At 40.6% G+C, this 21,434-nt stretch overlaps 2 protein-coding genes and 1 pseudogene across 2 annotated transcripts in view; 1 reads left to right on the plus strand and 2 right to left on the minus strand.

Annotated features, from left to right (window-relative positions):
• Positions 1 to 4,319, plus strand: part of gabbr2 (gamma-aminobutyric acid (GABA) B receptor, 2) — a 186,771-nt gene extending 182,452 nt beyond the window's left edge. The window contains exon 19 of the mRNA XM_065470984.1: positions 555 to 4,319. Coding sequence (XP_065327056.1) covers positions 555 to 720 — 166 coding nt within the window. The 3' untranslated portion in view covers positions 721 to 4,319. The remainder of the gene's footprint in view (positions 1 to 554) is intronic.
• A 234-nt stretch (positions 4,320 to 4,553) lies between these two features.
• Positions 4,554 to 5,280, minus strand: LOC135932833 (uncharacterized; annotated as a pseudogene).
• Positions 5,281 to 14,653: 9,373 nt separating this feature from the next.
• The window catches only part of elp2 (elongator acetyltransferase complex subunit 2), a 36,664-nt gene continuing 29,883 nt past the window's right edge, over positions 14,654 to 21,434 (minus strand). Inside the window, exons 19-22 of the mRNA XM_065470985.1 lie at positions 17,553 to 17,674; positions 17,294 to 17,433; positions 16,746 to 16,859; positions 14,654 to 15,432 (exon numbers count right to left, since the gene is read on the minus strand). Of these exons, the coding sequence (XP_065327057.1) occupies positions 15,237 to 15,432; positions 16,746 to 16,859; positions 17,294 to 17,433; positions 17,553 to 17,674 (572 nt within the window). The 3' untranslated portion in view covers positions 14,654 to 15,236. The remainder of the gene's footprint in view (positions 15,433 to 16,745; positions 16,860 to 17,293; positions 17,434 to 17,552; positions 17,675 to 21,434) is intronic.

The following is a 21,434-nucleotide window of genomic DNA, read 5'->3' on the forward strand; positions in this document are numbered from 1 at the left end:
TTGTCTACATACTGCTACGCCCTGATATTTCTATATACGGAAATACGTTTACCTTCAGGAAAAGACAAGAAATTGGTGGCGTTGCGAGATGTTGCGAGAGAGAACCCTGCACTTCTGAGGCAAGAAAGAAACAGAAAGTCTGACTAAAGAAACTGAAACAGCTGTGTACAAAGAAAAGGCACAGCTCTACAAAGAGTTTCCATGAGATTCCAAATAGCATTTCCCCAGAGACACTCACTGTGACTCGTGTGGGGGAAAAAAAGCTTGGGCATCAAAGTTGACATGAAAAAAGGCAAACAGATTACAAGAAAAAGAAGAAAGCAGGTGGAGGACAAGGAGCGTGTGATCTGTCAGCCCGAAATAACAAATTCAAGTCAGTGAAAAAAAAATCCACATTCTTCAGCATCCATGGGATATGCAAAGAAATTATATTGTAAGTAATGACAAGAAAAGAAAGAGCAGACTGCTGACGTAATCAAATGTACACTATAACATAATACTTCAGTAAATGTGCTGTAATCACTGACATTGTTCCTTTCCTTCTCTATCTGCAGCATACAGCGTCGACTGTCTTTGCAGCTGCCCATCCTCCATCATGCCTACTTACCTTCCATAGGAGGGGTAGATGCTAGCTGCACCAGCCCTAATGGCAGCCCTGGTTCGAGCCCAAGGCACAGACACATGCCCCCCTCCTACCGGGTAATGGTCTCTGGCCTGTGAGCTTCATTCACTCCCCCACCTGGCTCTTTGCAGAGGAGACATATGTGATTCTTTTTTTCTACAACAAATAGACTGATATCATCAGCGTAAGTGCGTATTTTGTCTCGGATCAAGGAGGACAGGGAGAGAAGGGAGGGGGGGAGGGGGGTTCACTCTTCATACCTCTTCACCTTGGTCTTCTTGTAAACTGATATCCTCAGTCAGGATGGGGTATGGGGAGACAGAGTGAGCACTGGATGACTCCTTTAATTAACATCCCCTTGTCCATTTGCCCCTCCCCCCTGCCTAGGCATATACACATATGTGTCAAACACAGATAGGCTATATACAAATACACACACATGCACAAATATAGCGACACCCCAATAGCTGTGGTGGACCAACCCTAATGATGTGTAGCCTTATCTGCTTCAGAGGGGATTGTCTGTTTCTGTTCCTAATCTGTTGTATGTATGTGCTCGCAGCAACACGTGAGTTTGTCATCTAACTTCAGTATTTCACTGCTTCAGTGACTGGATAATGGTTTGGAGATGAGGAATCTGCAAAATCCAACAAAAGGAAATCATCAAATTTACTGCTTTACCCTTTCCCAATCTTGTCCAGACATGTAAATATCATCATTTTTAACATTGATGTACTGTAAGCTTTGTATATGCTGTGAATGGACAATTAAGTTGGTTCTAAGCGTGAGGCTTATAACAGAGGCAGGTAGGCATGACAATTTCAGATGAAAAGCGTATAAAACATGGCATCCTACAAATTAGACATATGTATGAGAGATATAGATTTTTGTGTAACTGTTAATCAATTAGCTTGTGGGCAGCAAAGTAAGATACATCAAAGTCTGAGTCACCAAATATCAAAATGCACCAGTGCCCATTTTTCGAAGCAACTTGGTTCTTTTTTTATTTTTATTTTGTTTTTTCCACTTTGCTTATCTGTACCGCTGTTTTTTGTTTTTATCAGAGATTTCACATCAGACTTTGCATAAGCCTTCATATTTTACAGTCTGCTCAATATGTCTTCAGAAAGCATGTTATACAGAATATCAGTGCTATGCCTTTTAAAAAAGTCTGAAAGGCTGCGTATGTTAGAAAATAGAACGCCATGAGAGTGTTCCACAGATGTCTTTTATGTGTGTTAATACGCCAAGAAGTGCACACACAAAGACACGCTCATATGAGAGCGCCTCATGAGATCAGGTGCTTTTCAGACACTGCTTTAGTGACGGGCCTGGTCTTATTGATCCCCACAGATTGGTCTCAGTAGACTGTTAAGATGTCCGTCCGATCTAGCCCTTACAGCTAACCGGCACAGTTAAGGGCGATGGGGGAGTCAATGGCACAAAAAAAGGCACAAGACTCTGAAATGAATAAAAAGCTGCTTTGTCAGAAGAGATCAAACTCAAGAAGTGATGGTGGAAAGGATGTAGGTTTTCCGGTTTCACAGCTAGTCTGGATTAAGCGGGCTGACCTGAATTTCCATGAGTGGTAGTAAAGACAGTAAACACAAGGGAGTCTCAAGTAATAAGCCCCTACCAACTGTAGCTTACAGTTCCAAGACGGTGATGCCGCCACTGCTGGACACAGTGATACAGCACAGACACAGGGCTTTCTTCACAGATAATATCGAGTGTCATGAAAACCCACTTCACGCTTAGCAACAGTGAACATACCTCAGTTGCTATGGAAATGTAATGTTCAGTGCCGCTGAACCGCATTGAGCACAACGGTCATCGACAGTTTTTTGTAAAACTTTCCTCATGCAGGAGAAAAGCAAGCAATGACTCCGGACAAACAAAGGACTTTTTTATCGAGCGTGAGAAGGTTTGTCCTCAGCATATTGTTTCACCATTGGTGTCTTGGTTTTTAGTTTTTAAGGCGTTTGTTGAGCGCTGTGCCTGTTGTCTTATATTGTAGCCTGCAGGACCCACAGTACATACACAGTGTGGTAAATGCGCTGACCCACAACATTGGCCGCACATCTGTAAAGTGTACAACGTGTCATAGATTAATTTCAATTCCATGCCTCGGTGAACGGGACAGTTTGGGAGTACTTGGCAAATACTCCACTTCAGCTGGAGTGGATCTCTCCTGCGACCGAGTTGGAGCAAGAGACAACCAAGCAGGGACCCGCCTGCTATGGGGACATATCACGGTGACTTCCCCCCTATGAGAGCTCCTCCCCTTCCAGCCCCTGCTTAGTACAGGAGCGGGGAAAACCCTGAGCACAGATACCCAAGGAGTCACAGCTTCTCCTGCACCTTTGCCAACCAGAGAATCACGATCACTTGACAAGTGAGTGAGAGACATTGTCAGAGGGTTGGTTCTTCCTTCAGGAGATAAAACAAACCAACCGCACATTTTATATATTACATTAAATGTGATTGTGTACAATTTGCTGATACCCTGACGATGGTGTCCATGTATGGAATATTTGGTATTTGGCTTTCTCAAGACGGCATGAAATAAAATGTATAATTCACAGAGTTACCTCTGTTTTTGCAACTGTTGTGACAAATCCACTCTGTAGTTTCATCCTCTCACCTGCGATTTGGTTTTACGTGTATTTGCTCATGGATTTAGGTTCTCTTAACCTGTTTGATCAGCTCACACACGTCAATGCCAAGATTCTCAGTGGGTAAACTCAACATCATCATATCGAATATGCTACTGGTTTAGCAACAATTCACTGAGGGCAATAAAGTGAAAGTAGTAGCAAACGATCGATCTTAATAAACCACTCCTGGCATTTACCAAATTATCAAATTACTTTTTTTTTTCTTTTAGTCCATTCAAAAATACCAAATGCAGATCATCAGTTGTTGTTCGATATATTTTGTAAGGTGCCCTGATTTTTATTCTTTTATGAACCATTTCAATTCTTTTGAACATGAATGAAAAACTGTTCAGCAGATGCAATCGTGGAAGGTCAAGGGCTCATAAATTCCTGTAATGAATAACATCATGCTGATGATTTGTATTTGCCACAGGTCTTTTAAGTTTGAAGATCAAAGTGACATGTACGTATATATATTATATCGTTGTATGTGTCATCATCAGGGTTTCTGGAGAACACAAAACATACATGTTCAAAAATATAGTAATATGACAAATATATTAAGTGGAACAACACAGAGGTCCATACTGTTACTGTTTTGTCGGTTTGATATGTGGTATCACATGGCATTAAGTTCAATTAAGAGTTTAAAATGATAAACAAAACCTATGTTAAATGCAACATGTTTAAGAGGGGCAATAAATTGTTTTCTTATTACAGAAAGAATAGAGAACTATATATATATGTATATGTAAAGATCTTTACGTACATTTTCATTTTTACATAGGAAAATGTTTCACAAAATGCCACAAGGATACTTGGAAGTCATTTTTTTAATTTACAGTATCTGTAACTATGTTATGTACAGATGAGGTCTAGATATGAAGAAGTTGTATAAAATAAGTATCACACTTGGAACACCTGAACATTTTTGGAGCCATTAGTTGTTATGGGGGGGACTTTGGAGAAAAAAAAACATTCTTCTTTTGTTGTCTGAATGTTATGGACAGCCTTTACTTTTCACATCATCATTAAATAAAGTGAGACTGAAAATCATGTATTGGTTGTTTTTATCTTGTGCATGTCTTGGATGTGGTACAATTACAGTTTTATGGCACAATTTTGATTTAAAGGCAGATCAGTGGTGAAATCAGTTTGTGCTTTTAGAATTGCTAGAGATCCAAAATATAATGGACTCTTCACCTCAGAGTCAAACTTGTGTATTTCTCCACTTGACCGTAGTGGTATTTATTCATTTAGCTTGAAGGTGTCAGCTATAGAAATGTCTGACACCACTCAGACAGCCAGCAATTTAAGGAGAACATGCGGCTAAACATGTCACTCCTGGTCTGATTGGGGAGGGGACCAGAGAAAACTACAGAGACCAACATTGTTTTGGCAAATTTACACACCGATTCAATATTTATTTTATTGACGTAACCGGGTGTCATTACTGCCGACGTGAATTATAATTTTACAGAATTTACGTTTACCCTTAGCCAGCACGTTTAAATTTCCCTCAATGTCGCCTGCTCTGGCCCCTGGAAGACAGTTGGCTATGGTTGCCGGTGTCTCTAGCTTCACATGTCTGAGAATAGAATCGCCAATTACCAGAGTTTGATCCCCGGCGGGTGTGTCGCCAAGTGGGGAAAAACGGTTAGACACATGAACAGGTTGGTGGTGTACCTGCGGCTTCTGTTTAAGACTATGCTTCCTCCTCACCGTCACCCAGCCGTTCTCTTTCCCCTGCTGCTCGGGGTCTGCCGGGGGCCAGTTACCGGGGTCTATGCTACCTTCGGCTGCACCGCCTATAGGGGCCTGGCTAGCTACAGGTGTATCAAGGGTGTGAAGCCGAGTCTCCAATTCAGTAATCCTGGCCTCCAGAGCTGCAAAGAGGCTACATTTATTAAAAGTATCATTACTGCTAAAGGAGGCCGAGGAGTAACTAGATATCTGACACAATGAGCAGGAAAGTGCAGGAGGAACAGGTGAAGAGGCCATGCTGCTAGCGAGTCGGCTACAAGTTAAGCTAGCAAAACAGTAAAGACACAGTGAGTGAATACTTTGGCAATAAATTAAGGAGTGAGTACACAGAGAGTGTGCTTTGGATGAAGCACATGAAGATTATACTATGAAAAAAGAAGGTATCTAAAAGTGTTTAATTAAATTGCTATGCAGATAAGCTACTCAAACACACCACTGTGTGTTGGAACAGGAACAGGGAGTGATACCCTACTGCAGAGAGAGCGAACACCAAGTGACAGCCAGTGTGTACCCACCACAAAAGACAGGATCTTCCTAAGTAGATCCTTGAGTAGCCACCTGGCCAGGAAACGATAGGTGCAAACACTGGTTGGCGACCTGTCGAGCATGTACCCCGCCTCTCAACCCATGGAAGCTGGGATAGGCTCCAGACCCCTCCACATGACAGTGAATTGGACAAGCAGAAGAAGATGGATGGATGGTTTCTTTAGTTCACTCATGGCCAAGAGTGTTATTGCCAGCCAAGCTGTGATTCAGAGTAATTTCTACCTATAGACAGCAAAAGTCAAATGTTAGGTAATGAATGTGCCTTTGAAGCTAATGCTATAATTACTAATAGCTATTAACCTTATGAACAGAGCTTGTTCTCCAGAATTAAATATATATTGTTATGTACATCAGACTGTGTGAACGGTGACCCATGCATCTACTGTCGTGCATTTAAAAAGTGCGCATAAATGACATTTTCAGTCAGTATTGTGCGATTTAGTAATATGTACTTACAATTTCTAAGCTAATAGCTAAGCTAAGCAATTATGTTGTTCATAGCGTTACACTTATCAAAAATCGCTCTGATGTTCATTACATACAGAAAACAAAACCTTACTCCCTTTGCTGCACATGGTTTGGACTAGATACAAACAGAATAACTTTAATAATAACTTTAATAACTAAGAAATAAGAAATTGCTGGTATTTCTTCCATCTCCTCCAGTGAATAGTCAGTAAAATGTAAGAACTGCATGTTCATAATAAATAACTAATAAAATCTCCCCTTTACTAAGGGTGTTCAATTCGTCACAGCAGGAAAGGCATGGGGGCGAACAATTAGTTGTAATACTGTGTCAGTGAAACACTTAGCATACACAGAATTAGCAAAAAAGGCCAATACCACTGTTGTGAAGACAACTGCAGAAACCTCAGCACTGCAGATACAGCAAACATTCAATTTGATTCCAAAGCACAAGAAAGTGTGGATGTGATACACTGGCCAGTCAACATCAAGGCTCTTATTGGCATGCAAAGGGCCCACAGTGAAATCTGCTGTCCTCAAACATGAAAGCAAAGTGCAAAGAATAAATGTACAAAGAAAAGTCTTGTACACTGAGTTTGATAAATAATTGAACCGTGAGAAGAAACCCAGTGGCACACAGGATGAAGGAGAGTGTGTTACTGACAGAGTCACAGTGTGTTTGTTTTTGCATTTGCATTTATGACTCATTTAAATAAGCTTGTTTATCATTTGCAAATATTGAGCATGAACATGGTTACAGCATTGTGCTCCACACAGAGACCCAGTAGAGCAGCCGGTTGCGACTGTGGCTGACTGCATACCATGATCTGATTGTTCTTCACCGAGTGCAGCCTTCATTAAGTCTAAATTAAGTCATTAAGTCTAAATTTGAAAAAGTCTTGCCTTCACTCTGCGGTCCATCTCATTCCAAACCGTCTTGACTTGTTTTAGGTCAGGTGACTGTGGAGGACAGGCCATCTGGCCCAGCACTCCATCACTCTGCTTCTTGGTTACATAGCCCTTACACAGCCTGGAGGTGTGTTTGGGGTCATTGTCCTGTTGAAAAATAAATGATGGTGCAACTAAACGCAAGCTGGGTGGGATGGCATGCCACTGCAGGATGCTGTGGTAGCCATGTTGGTTCAGTGTGCTTTCAATTTTGAATAAATGCCCAACAGTGTCTCCAGCAAAGTACCCCCACACAATCACACCTCCATGGTGGGAACCATGCATGTAGAGATCATCCGTTCACCTTTTCCACATCACACAAAGACACAGCGGGCGGAATCAAAGATCTCAAATTTGGATTCATCAGACCAAAGCACAGATTTCCACTGGTCTAATGTACATTTCTTGTGTTTTTTGGTCCAAACAAATCTCTTCTGCTTGTCGTTTTTCCTTAGTCATGGTTTCTTAGCAGCTATTAGACCATAAAGGCCTGATTCGTGCAGTCTCCTCTGAGCAGTTGATGTAGAGATGTGTCTGCTACTGGAACTCTGTGTGGCATTTATCTGGGCTGGAAGTGAAAACCATCTCAGGGAACTACATCATGAAGCTCACTTAGAGAAGGCCCAGGGTTTGCAGTGCTGTCAACAAAGCAAAGGGTGGCTACTTTCAAGAATATAAAATATAAGAAATATTTAGAGTTATTTTTTATTTGTGACATGATTCCATATATCTTTATTCATATATTTGATGTCTTCATTATGTATCTACAATATAGAACGTAGTAAAAATAAAGAAAAAACAATAAATGAGAAGCTGCGTCCAAACCTTTGACTGGTAGTGTATGTAAACATAATTTAGGTTTAATTCACCCAAGGCTTCACTTTTCCCCTCTGAAAAGGGTACTGTGCAAAAGTCTTTGGCCAGTGCTCATATTTTGATATTTTTTGCTTCCAAGCAGAAAGAATTTTTTAGATTTTTTAAAGTGGTTTTCCAAAATCTTTTGAAGTTTTTCTTTGGACACCAGTTGCTTTTTCACTGATTTTCAGCCCAGCCATTGCAGTTGATATTTTCAGAGGGATGAAGGATTGAACCGGTGTTGTGTCTAACAGAACAGATCAGAAAAGTTAGCAAAGATCTAATTTGTTTCTTTAGGGACTTTGTTACTAGTGGAATGTCACAGAAACACAAAATTTGTTCTAATTTCTTCAGCTGAATCTATTAAAAATACCAGCAATAACATAGTCCGACAAGTATAAAATAGTATGTTGGCACCAACAAGGTGATTCACAAAGAGGTATTATATAAAACCTTGGCATATCTCAGCATGATGTGGAGTGTGTCATGAGAGCTCCATCTGGCCCTGTAGTTAATCTATTGTTAACTGAAGCCTCATCAGAAATGGTGTCAGTGGAAGGGTGGCTGTCAAGATGCTTTCTCAATTAAGTGAAACAAGGAGAAAAGGCTCAGGTATGCCAAATTACAGAAGAACTGGACCGAAAATCAGTGGTAACGGGTCTTATGGAGTAATGAAATTTGAAACTAAAATATATAGAGGAGGTCAGGAAAGACATACAGCTGCAAGTGTCTACAGCCACCTGTAAAACACAGTGGAGGCTCTATCATGGATTGGAGTTTATTTCAGCCAGTGATGTTGGGGATCTTGTCAAAAATGATGAAATTATGAACACAAAAAGTACTATCTGAATTTGTTCCACCCTACAACATCATTTGAAGGCATCTGATTGACAACTGCTTCATTTTTTAGCATGACAAAGATCCATAACACACTGCCAATCCAGTAGAGGCATATCTGGATAGAAAAACACACAATAAAACACCATCAGTCAACGATTGGCCAATCCAGAGCCCAGACCTTAACATTATTGAAGCAGTGGGGAAGAGAAAAAAAAGACAGCCAACAAATAAAGATGAGTTTTGACCTTCAAGACTAGTTAAAAGAATTACAAGAAAAGTTGCATAAGAGAGTTTGGGCTGTGTTGAAGAGCAGAGGTGGTCTTATTAAATATTGACTTAGAGGCACTTTAGAATTGTACAAACTCTTTTTTTGCTTTACATGAAATATTTACATGTATGTTTGGACTTTTCAATAAATCACTGAAATTTAAGGAAATGGCTCACGACTTTTGCGTAGTATTGTCCAATGGAAAAATGCTGGTTAAAAACTCTGTTTCTGATGCTGTTGAACTGTTGGCCACTAATTTACAAAAAATAACCTGTGGATTGTGTGAGTACTCTACTTTATAGAAAATCCCAGATTAACATGGAAAATGATTTGAGTAGATCCAGAAATCTAAAATTCTAATTTAAAAATCATGAATGCTTAAAGACCATTTTAGTTTTTAGTATTGATCATGTAAAGATCAATACCTCTCTAGGAAAAAGCTATGGAGTGCTTTTTTAAGTATTTAACTTCATAGATTCTAGCATGTGAACCTTTTTAGGTCTTGGAGAAAGTCTAGTGCCTTGACCCTTACTAGGTAGTGTCCAGAAAAAGAAGTGGTTCTGTTCTTCTAAATGTTGCATGAAAGCAAAAGCTGCATGTGTGCAAAAATAAATTGTAACTCTTCCTTTAATTTTCAGATGAGATAGATTTTCAAAGGCCTTTACAAGAAAACGGATAACTTTGTAATAACTATAATTGTTTTTCAGGGAACTTAGCAGGACATCAAGTGATCAACTGATCAAACAACATCAAATGAATCAAGCTTTAAAATACAGCCGATGTCTGTTCTGCTGCTTACTGATTCAGAGATATCCACGCATTTCACAGAAAGGCTTTGGCAGGAAGACATGCTCCAGTGTGTGTAAATGCTTCATGACCTTCTCTCTTGTCTCAGCGGGATCGTGCTGTGCAAATGGAAGACAGATTGATTAAGTTGACCTAAGTGTCAGTGGAAGGGAAGCGTCTATGTATCCTCCTCCGTGTGATGGCTCCATTGCAGAAATTAAGCCTGGCTGCAGAATAAAATGGAAAGTATGCAAGCCAGTACTCTATCCAATTTATCGAACTCGTGCACACACATAAATATCATTGATCTAAAGATTGTAATAGAGAGGGACAGATACAGAAGAAATCATGTGGTTATAGCGACCGTGACGTCACCCACGAGTTTACAAAGTGAGCGTCATGGTGTATTTATAGACGACTTAAAACCAGCAACTAAACACATTAGGAATTTGTTATTGAGGTCAATAATCAAGAAAAGAGTGAGTAAATTTCTTCTATAAAGTCTACTTTTCAGTCAGAGGTGTCGCCCTCTGCTGGTCAGACAATGCAGGATCACTTTTGAGACTCAAAGCCTACATCCACCAAAGTGATAAGGACATTGGGACATATTGTCCTGATCATAATCACTTTAATGACCCCCTGACATTTCATCTGGTTCTACCACGAGGTGACATTTATAGCCTAGAGTGAAATTTCTAAACAACTCTTCTGTCTAGCATTGTCTGTTCAAATGTTCAGTCTGTCTGGCACTTTGGTTTAGGACATTCCCATCAGCTTTAATCTAATTAGCAGATGTTAACATGCTGTGATAGTGGAGGCAGGCTAAACTATATCAGCTTAAAATCAGAATGTTGCCATTAGCCCTGAGTTACCAAGGCACAGCGGAAGTACTTGACTTTTAACTATTGAAGTTTCATCTCATTTTATGTACAGCTGAGAGCTCTGCTAATTAATTTACTTATATTAAGCGGTGAGTAAAAGAGGGTGTCTGTCTACAGTTCAAACAAGGAGCTGGTTCTACTGAGGATGAGACTGAAAACTGAAGACTCTGCATCACATTCTACTTTTAAACACCCAGGAGTATTTTAATTTGATTCTAGATTTAAAAGGGAACCAATGAGGAGATGCTAATATGGGAAAAATATGTTCTCTCTTTCTGGTCCCTGTCAGTAATCTCGCTGCAGCATTTTGGATCAACTGAAGACTTTTCCGGGAACTTTTAGGACAACCTGATAATAATGAATTACAATAGCCGAGCCTAGAAGTAATAAATGCATGGACTAGGTTTTCAGCATTATTCTGCGATGGGATGTTCAGAGATATTGTGCAAATGCAAGAAAGAAATCCTAAATATTTGTTTAATATGCACATTGAAGGACACATCCTGGTCAAAAATGATTCCTCACAGTGTTACTGGAGGTCAAAGTAATGCCATCCAGAGCAACTATCAGGTTAGACACCATGTATCTAAGGTTTTTAGAGCTAACTACAATAACCACAGTTTTATCTGAATTTAGAAGCAGGAACTTAGAGGAGAGAGCGACCAATTCTTTCACAAACATTTGTAGAAACACCTGCATGCCTGGGTGTTTGATTTTATACAGCTGTGGCCATGGAAGTGATTGAAAACCTGAATTTGATGATTTGGATGGATGAATTAATACTTTTCGCAATATAGTGTAGAACAGGTCCTAGCACAGAACCCTGGGAAACTCCATAATTAGCACAATTGTGAGAACAGGACTATTTTACATCCTATTAGACGTAATAGACTAAACATTCAAACCACTTTAAATTGGATTTTGTAATAATTGTGTTTGGATGTAATGTCTGTATTTACAGAATTTGATCAATCTGTAGCCCACACCCATTGGCAACTAATTTCAAGCGTACCTCTCCATAAAAACCAATTTTTCTTTACTTTGAGGCGGGAAAATATATCAGTACCCTCAACCAAACACACTAAGACATGACCTACTCAGAAACTTCACCAAGTAAACAGTAGATACACTCTGCGCAATGTTATCATTTAGACTGTGTAAAAAAAATAGTCTAAAATCTGTGATTATTTGCCTGGGAGAACAGACTGACACCAAGGCATAATGATATAATCATCCCAAGTATTCCCCTGTTCAGTCCCTTTTTTAAAGCACTGGTCCTGAAGTCTCTTATTGGTTTATTTACTGAGTGAATGGTCACAATTTGTTTTTTCATTTTTTCCATTAATCTTCAGCATTAAAGGCTTTCTAGGTGATACTTTTAATCTGTCTATATTATATTAGGGCAATCCACCTCAGATGAGTGATCAAGGACACGCTGGAGAAAACGTGCGCATATATGCCTCATGCATTAGTATGCTAGGCAGAACATTTAAGCCATAAGAGCTCTTACAACAAATGTGTTCTTGAAAATCCTCAACAAGATAATCACTCATATTTAAATGGAAACATAGTGATAATGATTTAATTATTACATTATGTTATATATGATGTGGAAAATCTCTCGAGAAATGGCCGCCTTGTCCCAAAACCTCATTTTACTTTTGAAAAACAGCCATTTCCTGGAGGAGCAGTGTGTAGCCTGGGTTGACTGATGCCTCTGCACTTACCAGGATATGTGATTAGAGGGAGAGTTATGGCCAGTAGTTACAGTCTCCTGCAGATAAATTTATGGCTAATATATAATGACGGCACACCCGGATGAGCTCACAGTAAATCCGTGACATGGAATTCTCCTGTCCTTGAGAATTCAGTTCTGATCCTCATTGGCCAAAAGCAGATGTAGCCTAAATCAAAATCTGGGTTCAAAATCAGCCCTGTTTAGATTGATCTTAATCTGGTTAATCTGTTTAGTATCTCCAGTATAACCTCCTAAGACCCGAACTCTTCCACAGCATGCATTTTTAATTTCTCTTTGATATTTGGGCATATTGGGACCCGATGAATGTAAAAACAAAGAATTACCAGATGTTTTTTTTTTTTTTACCTGATTTTTGTTTCTAAGAAAAATGAGAGCCACAGATGAGGATATTCGTTTAAAATTTCGATAGAACAGTAGCAGTATAGTGTCCTCGTAAGTGGATATCAGGCCCTTGTAGAGCAAAATTGAGTATTTCGGTCTAAATAACCCAAAGTGTGATGTCCACACGCCAGGTCCTAGGAGGTTGAAGATTCTCAGATCATTTTTTCTTTTTTTGTTGACAGTGGATCAAATAACACCACACCCAGTCGAAACCCACAGAGAATTACCATCCTTTTTAACCAGCATTTTAGCAGGTCATTTTTTGATTTTATGAGGTGCAAAAATATTCTACAAAAGAAGGCTGTGAAAAAAGCTCCTATTGTCCGTGACTACCATACAATACGATGTTTTCAAAAAAAGAGTGAGAGAAGAAAACATAAAGATAAAAACTAGTTTGGTGAACACAGTGGGGAGTTTTTCTACTAGAGGGAAGGATTTTACACTCAGAAGTTTGTGGAAAACCAAAAACGGATACAGGTCAGAAATGTACAGCCTATTACACCACCAACCAGAATCCAGGTGCACAGTGGAGGTAACAGTTATCGCTGAATTTGTAAGTTTACTCACAAAGAAACGAACAGTTTCAAAGGTTTCCGATAGCTGAATATTAATGGAGAGAGACAGAAACTGATCGCCTACAACCTAGCAGGAATTCTGACTCCCACAGATTGGCCAGCAAGAAACTTGATGGGAAGGTGACAACTGTTGGTGAGATTATTCAGAAACGGAAGAAATATAAAATGACCTTCAGTCGCTCTCAGTCTGGCAAGCCCATAAGGCAAGATCTCGACTCATGGGCTGAGGATGATCATGAAAGGTGGTGGTGGTACAACCCAAAATTACATGGGAAGAGCACCGGTGTAACTTTGTGCTGAACATTTGGGGGGGGGGGGGGGGGGGGTGTCAAGATCTGTCTAAATAAATAAACAAATCTGGGTAAATTCCCAGATGATTAAACATGCAACTGTTTTGCTGGTAATACCTGAAACGAGTAAGCCTATTTATGCAAGATAAATTATAATTTTATTGGGGTGCTTATATTGGTTGGGTCTGATTATTGGGGGGGTCATAACCCCCCTAACCCCCCTGGAAATTACGCCCCTGGGGAAGAGCTTGATAATGATTGGAAGGCAGTTGGGACCACAGAGACCAAGAACACCACTGGTAATACACTACACCATAATGTACTTAAATCTCGCAGTGCCCCCAAGGTTCCCCTACAGAAGATGGCACATACCATAGTGCTTGTAATGTGTTTTTTGTTGTTGTTCATTTTGTTGCAAATTAGCAAACTTACAAATTCAGCAGGAGATCAAATAATTATTTCACCCACTGTGCTTGATAATGATGACGTGGCTGTAGCTCAGGAGGTACGAGGTCACACACTAATCGGAAGGTTGTTGGTTCGATCCCTGGCTGCTCTAGTATGCATGCGGAATATCCTTGGGCAACATACTAACCCTAAGTTGCTCTCTAATGCATCCATCCATCAAATGTTAGAAAGCACTTACGTAAGGAAAAAACAAAACAAAAAAAAACAGACAAAAGTGCCTGTGTGAATGGATAAAAGAGACAAGTTGCATATAGCGCTTTGAGTGTTCAGCTAGAGAGGACAACCATTTACCATGAGAATAGCCCGGCCACAGACAAGTATCTTACCTGGTTTCATTTCACGAGAAAGAAAAAAAAAATAACTCCTCGAAACGTGCTAAAAACTTTAGATCATCTTTTCTAAGTCAAATTTTGGACTTCCTTTGTAAAGCACTTTACTGTAATTTTTCACAAAAATATGTTGAGTGGACTGGATTACAGAATGCCTGCAAGGTAGGAGAAATCTATTAAAAAGTCAAGACACAGCAACAATATTTGCAAAATGGTCATCTTTAATACACTCACGTTTCCACAGAGGATAAAAATGTGATCCCTAGTGTCTAGCAGTCATATATCATTGCTGCGTACTGGACTGCTTGCACACTACCTATAAACATACGTGACATACATGAAAGACATTTAATCAACTGATTCCAAGGCACAAACATGCAACACAAGCCCTGTCTCTGATGGCACTCAGAATTGAATTGTTCCTTCAAGAATACAGTTCACCATGCCAATGGTTACTTAGATGACCTGTATAAATACGCAGTCTGTATAGAAATCCTGCTGAGTCTTCTTCTTTGAATCTAAAACACTTTGAAGTGTCTAAGCAAAATACCGCCCAAAGGTCATGGTGTTTTTACCATCTTGCTTCCACCCATCAAATCTGTTCAGCTGTGTGCAGACAGACTGCAGGGCATGTGCGCTGTGGGTTTGTCCTGTGACTGACCCATGACTTAACTGGCTGTCACAGGGACTGCATGGCATGCCAGCAAGCAGCTGTGGCCTCGGTGCCTCAGTTAGGCCTGTGGCCCTCAGTCAAAGTGTCTCTCTGGGTGTGAGAGACATAATAGTGTCAGTGTTGGTGGTGCTAAAGAGCCCGTTTGTTGATGTTGAAGATTTTGACAGAGTGGTCGGCACTGGCGCTGGCGAGCTGGACCCAGGAGCTCTCCTCCTCGATTTCACTCCCTCCATCACCCTGTCCATCCTTCTTGCTGTTCCCCCGACCTGCTCGGCCAGTCTTGGGCCTCCAGCGGAGCCGTTTTACGGCCAAAGTGTGGCTTTGTCTGTGAGAGGATGTGTGATGAAAGGAGACAACAGAATACTTGTCTGGATGACAAAACAAGCTTTCAGACAAAATCTACACAACTGACATCCCATCTATTTTACACCAAACCATCATTTTTCTGTTAAACATATCCACACAACACAAAAACTTTGTTTGGTATATTTGGCTACAACTGGGTTTGATCATCTTTCCCTTCACAACTACCTTAATTGTTCTTGGCAAAGATTCAGCAAGGTGTTTAAACAATCCTCAGAGGTCATATGAGTAATGTGGTCTCATTCTCATGTTTAAGAAACCAGTTTAAGATGATTTGAGCTTTGTGACATGGTGTGTTATCCTGCTGGAAGCAGCCATCAGAAAATGGGTACACTGTGGTCATAAAGGGATGGACTTGGTCTGCAACAATAGGCAGTTAAGTAGAAACAATGCTCAGTGGTTCCAGGGGCCCTAAATGTGGCAAGAAAGTACCTTTGATATGTTAAACCTTTGATACGAGGCAGGGTGGATCCTTGCTTTCATGTTGTTCATGCCAAATTCTGACCCTACCATCTGAATGTTGCAGTACAAACCAAGAGTTCAGGCAATGTTTTTCCAATTTTCTGTTGTAGCCCAAGTTTCCTGTTTTTCACTGACAGGAGTTGCACCTATTGTGGTCTTATGCTGCTGTAGCTCAGCTGCTTTAAGGTTTTACATATTTTACATTCAGAAATACTCTTCTGCATACCTTGGTTGTATCGAGTGAATATCTAAGTTACAACAAAATTCTAAACATTTTTCACTACCTATGAGTAACCGTATTTAACTTTGTTACATATTGATGCTTATTATTCTTATTTTAGTTTATTCTGTTTATTTTATCTCATTAAGATTGTTTTATCATATTGTATTTCATTTATATTATTTTAATACATATTAAAGTTCTTTTGTTATATGTTGTTCATTTTTACCTGCAGTAACCAAGGAATTTTCCAACTTATATATCATCTTAAAATATGAAAAAAAGGCTTATCTGAGGTGTGACTTCCTGATACAAAGACTGTGCAACCTATCTTGATCTTTACAGACTATAGTGGCACAGACCACTGTGAGATAAAACATCGACAGAACCCAAATTAAGGTACCGGTTGATGCCTTCTGCATCTCCTCTTCAAAGGAAGCAGACATAATCTCCATCACGCTTATCTAATTTTTTATTATTATTTAAATGGTAAATAACAGAAAGCTTCTGGTTCTCAACAGCAATCAGAGTGAAGACCCACAACTGACACTGTGATGAACCTCAGATCGACTGCATGTGTGTAGTAAGGATACGAGGTGTCCGTTTCTCCGCAGCAGCTCCAGTTGTCTCCTCCAGCAGGCTCGCTGCCAGGGCTCCACCTGTACAGCCGGATCCTGCCACACTCCAGGCCAACTGCAAGCAGGTAGCTGCGGAAAGTAGGAAGGAAACACAACAAAATAGAACTTCAGAGCAGACCTCGTTTTCCTTTGCTCTGACCTAGATGTCTTGAACCAGTACTGTCACTCTTCGCTACAAGAGTTAGACACTTTTACCACATTTAATTCCATTTCAGCACAGTATGAATGAACCTCCGGGGTCTTTAGATGAGAACGTGAAGCAGTTTAGTGTCAGCCACAGTCATGTCATGTGTTTAAATTAATTGGATATAATGTTTCTTTATGTGAGGTTAACAGCTTCTAAACCAATTAAACAATCAGTTAACTGATGAGCAGTTTAAGGGAGAAGAAAATAGTTCAAAACTGCAGCTTCAAATTATTGAAGCAAACTTCCAAAGTACTGAAGACAGATATAAGACCTGGCCAGTTGATATGACGGTAGTTGGATGTCATGTAACACAAACCTGTCATTAGAGCAGAGTACAGGGCAGAACGCTATAGCAGTAGCAGAATCGCCCACATCTAAGATGGAAGAGCACGGTTTAATCTCAGGAGGCAGCACAGGGTCTCCAGAGTCCAAACTACATGGGCCCCATACTATCACCTGGACACACACACACACACACACACACATTTTGTTTAGAAAAAAAATGCTACAACTCAAGAGTGCAACCAGGTGGTATTATTGTCAACGCATAATGTGACGCAACATTTAAAAATTACCTTCTTGTCTCGACTTGATGTTACAAAGAATTTGCCGTCAGGGCTCCAGTCACATGACCAGATGATTCGGCTGTGTATGGCTGTGTCCTTCTCTGTGTGCGCATACAGCGAGAACAGGGGCTCTATATGGAAACGGGAACAAAGAGCAAGAGAGATCATACAAACAACTGCATTCAAACAATGGTATGAGTGCCGGCATTACATGTACTGTGTCACATTTCATCTCCACAACAACACTTTTCCAACAGAGGATGAGCTGGTAGCAAAACTTTGTGTTATGATTACTGCAGCATGACATCAGCACGTTTAGATCCCTGCCTCACAGCTCAGTAGCAACAAAGACTCTCCCGAGCGACAAATAAACAACCGAACAAGACAGAGAACCTCATTCCAGCCCTCCATTTCAGTCAGTTTTGGTTTATGACCTGCTGCTGTTTATTTCCCTAGCCTAAGTCATTTCAGCCTCCAGATTGGTTTCCCTAGAGAGCTTGTTTGTATGCTGCTGGCAGCTGCCTGCCTGCATGTCTGCAGTAGTCCTGCTCTCCACTGGCACTCTCTCTCGCGCGCACACACACGCACGCGCACACACACACACACACACACACACACACACAGCATGAATATTGTAAAACATCAGCACTGCCACAAAAGTCTGAGTTAACCAAAGTGTTGAGGTTTCTGTTCAAAGGATTCTCCTTCTCTCTCCTTCACAATCTTTCATTAACATGACTGGCTGTTGAGCTATATCACATCACACACAGATGGGGACTGGAGACACAGACTATAGAGAAAGTGTCCATTTTGATAAAACACACAAAACATATCAAGAAGACTAAAAGGTAGAACATATAAAAGCCCACTTAGGTTTAAAAAAAAAAAAAAAAAAAAAAAAAACCAGGAGGAGCAGAGGAGAGAGAAGGTGACAATGTCTCCAAGGCCAAGACAAAATAGGGCGGTGGAGGGAAATGCTCAGGCAAAACAGGTAGGAGCCAGAAGATGTGTGAATAGAATAGAGGTAGTCATTTGTTTGATCAGCTCTGACTTCATTTAACCTTCCCTAGTCTGAAGGTAGGAGACTGTGCGTGTCCTCGTGCGTGCTCCTCACAATCACCTTGAGTGATTCAGCAGTCAACCAGAACAGACGGGGAGCCCCCCGCCCCTCGAAAAAGCAAAAAAACAAAAAACCCTGTAATCCCTTTCCATTTCTCTTAAGAGAAACCAAAGACCAACACACACACACACACAAGCCCGTTCAGCTATCTTAGTGAGGACCTTCATTGACATAATGGTTTCCCTAGCCCCTTACCCTAACCATTAAAAATGAATGCCTAACCCTAACCCTTACCCTAAACCTAACCATAACCTAATTGTAACCCTGACACTAAAACCACATTTTGAGCCTCAAAAAGGCCTTCAAACTTGTGAGGACCGATGAGTGTGTCCTCACAAGTGACTGTTGGTTCTCACAAATATAGTAGAATGCAGATTTCGGTCCTCACAAAGATAGCTAGACAGGAACACACACATGAGCGCACACACACACCACCCTGCCTCTGCGTAGCCCACCATTCAGGCGAACAGAGGAGTGCGGGACGCCTCTGTCAGTGCCCATTAACACCATCCGGAGAAGCCAAGAGAAACATAAGATGCTTTACCAGGTGCAGGAGGAGGTAATCCTTAGGGCTTAAATGTCGTTTTCTGTTCACCTTAAATGCAGGATTGAGTTATTTGTAGAGTCTGTGTGCTGAGGTTCTCTCATATAAACATCCTCTCCAAGAACACACTCCTGTTGACAACAGCAACAGCTCTACACAGAACTTAGGCCAACAGAAATCCAATATCTGAGCTAGTTTTTTCTTTTTCTTTTAAATAAAATGTTTGATTGTTTTAAAATGTATTGTTTCTGAAGGTTTATTGATTATCTGGATCCATATTCACAATGTTTCAGATGTTTGAGAATTAGATTTGGGAGATGTTTTCGATCTACTTAGAGTGAAAGTATAAAATTAAGAGCACCTCTCACAGTATCACACCATTAGTAAACACATATATATAGGGGAGGTGTGGGAAGCCAGATCGGGCGCCCCCCCTTCCGGCTCTCCTCTCTGCTCTCTCCCATCTTGTCCCTTTTGTCTCACTTCTCCCTATCACCTTTTCTATCCCTTTGAACAAGTGAGGCTCCATAAATGCTAAAGAGGTAAGTATTATTTCTCAGTTGCAGTGAATAGATAGGAGCAAATAAACTGTAGAAAACTAAACAGAAGAAAGAACAAGAGAAATAACAATTTAACAAAAACCAGTGACACACTCCGGGGCCTGATCAACCCTGGCAGGGCCTCCTTGGATGAGGGTGTCTAATGATAATGGCCGAAACACCCGATGAATCAAAGGTCCACTACTGACGATGTGTCCCAAATCTTAATACGATAACCTAGATCAGATCTCTACTTACTTCTGAATTCAGAAGTATTATGAGGACATGGTCGGTAGTAACAATGGTCATAAAAAGTATAAAAACATGTCAATACCTTGGTATGTCAGAGCACTGACTGTATTACTGATGTTACTGATGGTGACAGGAAGGCTCTAACATTTGGAGGATGTGGTCAACCAGTAAGACCACGCCCCCATGATCATAACCTATCAGTTGATTATCATCATCTAAGAGGATACAAGTCGTATGGAAAATCTGTAGCAAAGTGATATCACTTCATACATGAAACATGTATCAACACCAAAAATCTCATGCTAATGACTTTGCCACATTAACATTGCTCGGTACACTAGGAGCGAGAACTTGTAATTGTAAGTAGTGTGCATGAAGTATATGCTGTGAAAATGGAGAAATGTTTGCAAAACAACGAATGTGACTTTGAACGTGAGCACAGCTTGGGTGAAGATCCATTAGGTCAGTGGTTCCCAAACTTTTTTTTGCTGGGCCCCCCTTTGTTTACAAGAAAAATGTTCGCGCCCCCCCTCGCACGCGCGCACGCACACATCCTCCAACCACGCACACCCATATTTTGCTCCATTGCGCTTTATTTCACACCTCAAACATTTAGTAAAAGATTAAGCAAATACAAGTAATCTGCAATAAATTACATGTAGTAATAAAATAAACTACTAACTCTTTCACGCTACGTCCGCACCTACAAGGGGATTTTTGGAAACGCAGCTGTTTCGTCCACATGTAAACGGTGTTTCGAATCACCGAAAACGGAGATTTTTTTTAAACTCCTTTTTTGCGTTTACGTGTGGATGAGGAATACAGAGTTCATCACACAACGTCAAAGGTATGTGCCTTTTTTCACATCACGCTGTGCGCCACGTTATTGTTTACATGAGATGAATTGCAGAATGGCAGATAGAGACACAATACTGTTAATCTGACTGTCTGCAGGTTTTACACGCTTACATATACACACGCAGTTACTGTCCCTCCATTTAGAAAGGCAGAGGCATCACGGTGTAATTATTTTACGTGTAGTTGTTTTTTTCATGTGTAATAATATTCAACATTGCTATCAATACATTTTTCAAAAAATGTCTCTCTGTGCAAAATGGGTTCAAAAACATAAACAGCTGTGGGATACTGTTTGTCCGTGATTTGAAGAGCCCAGCGCTGCTCCCGACACAGGGAAAACCAATTCTGCAGGGGAGACCTACCTCAGCACTTGTGCAGGTGAAGCCAAAGGGAAGATATGCTTCACCATATTTTCTAGTCTTTGGCTTAGAATGAGGTTCGTTTGGAAACATATTCAGCGATGCTTCATCTCCTGCTTTGCGTTTCTGTGGCCGCCCCGTGCTAGCAGTGTCCAAGCGTTTTGTTTCCCCCCCTCTTTCATGCCGCGCCCCCCCTGCAATGGCTCTGCGCCCCCCCTA

This window comes from Pelmatolapia mariae, linkage group LG22 (assembly GCF_036321145.2).
Source record: "Pelmatolapia mariae isolate MD_Pm_ZW linkage group LG22, Pm_UMD_F_2, whole genome shotgun sequence".
Lineage (NCBI taxonomy): Eukaryota > Metazoa > Chordata > Actinopteri > Cichliformes > Cichlidae > Pelmatolapia > Pelmatolapia mariae.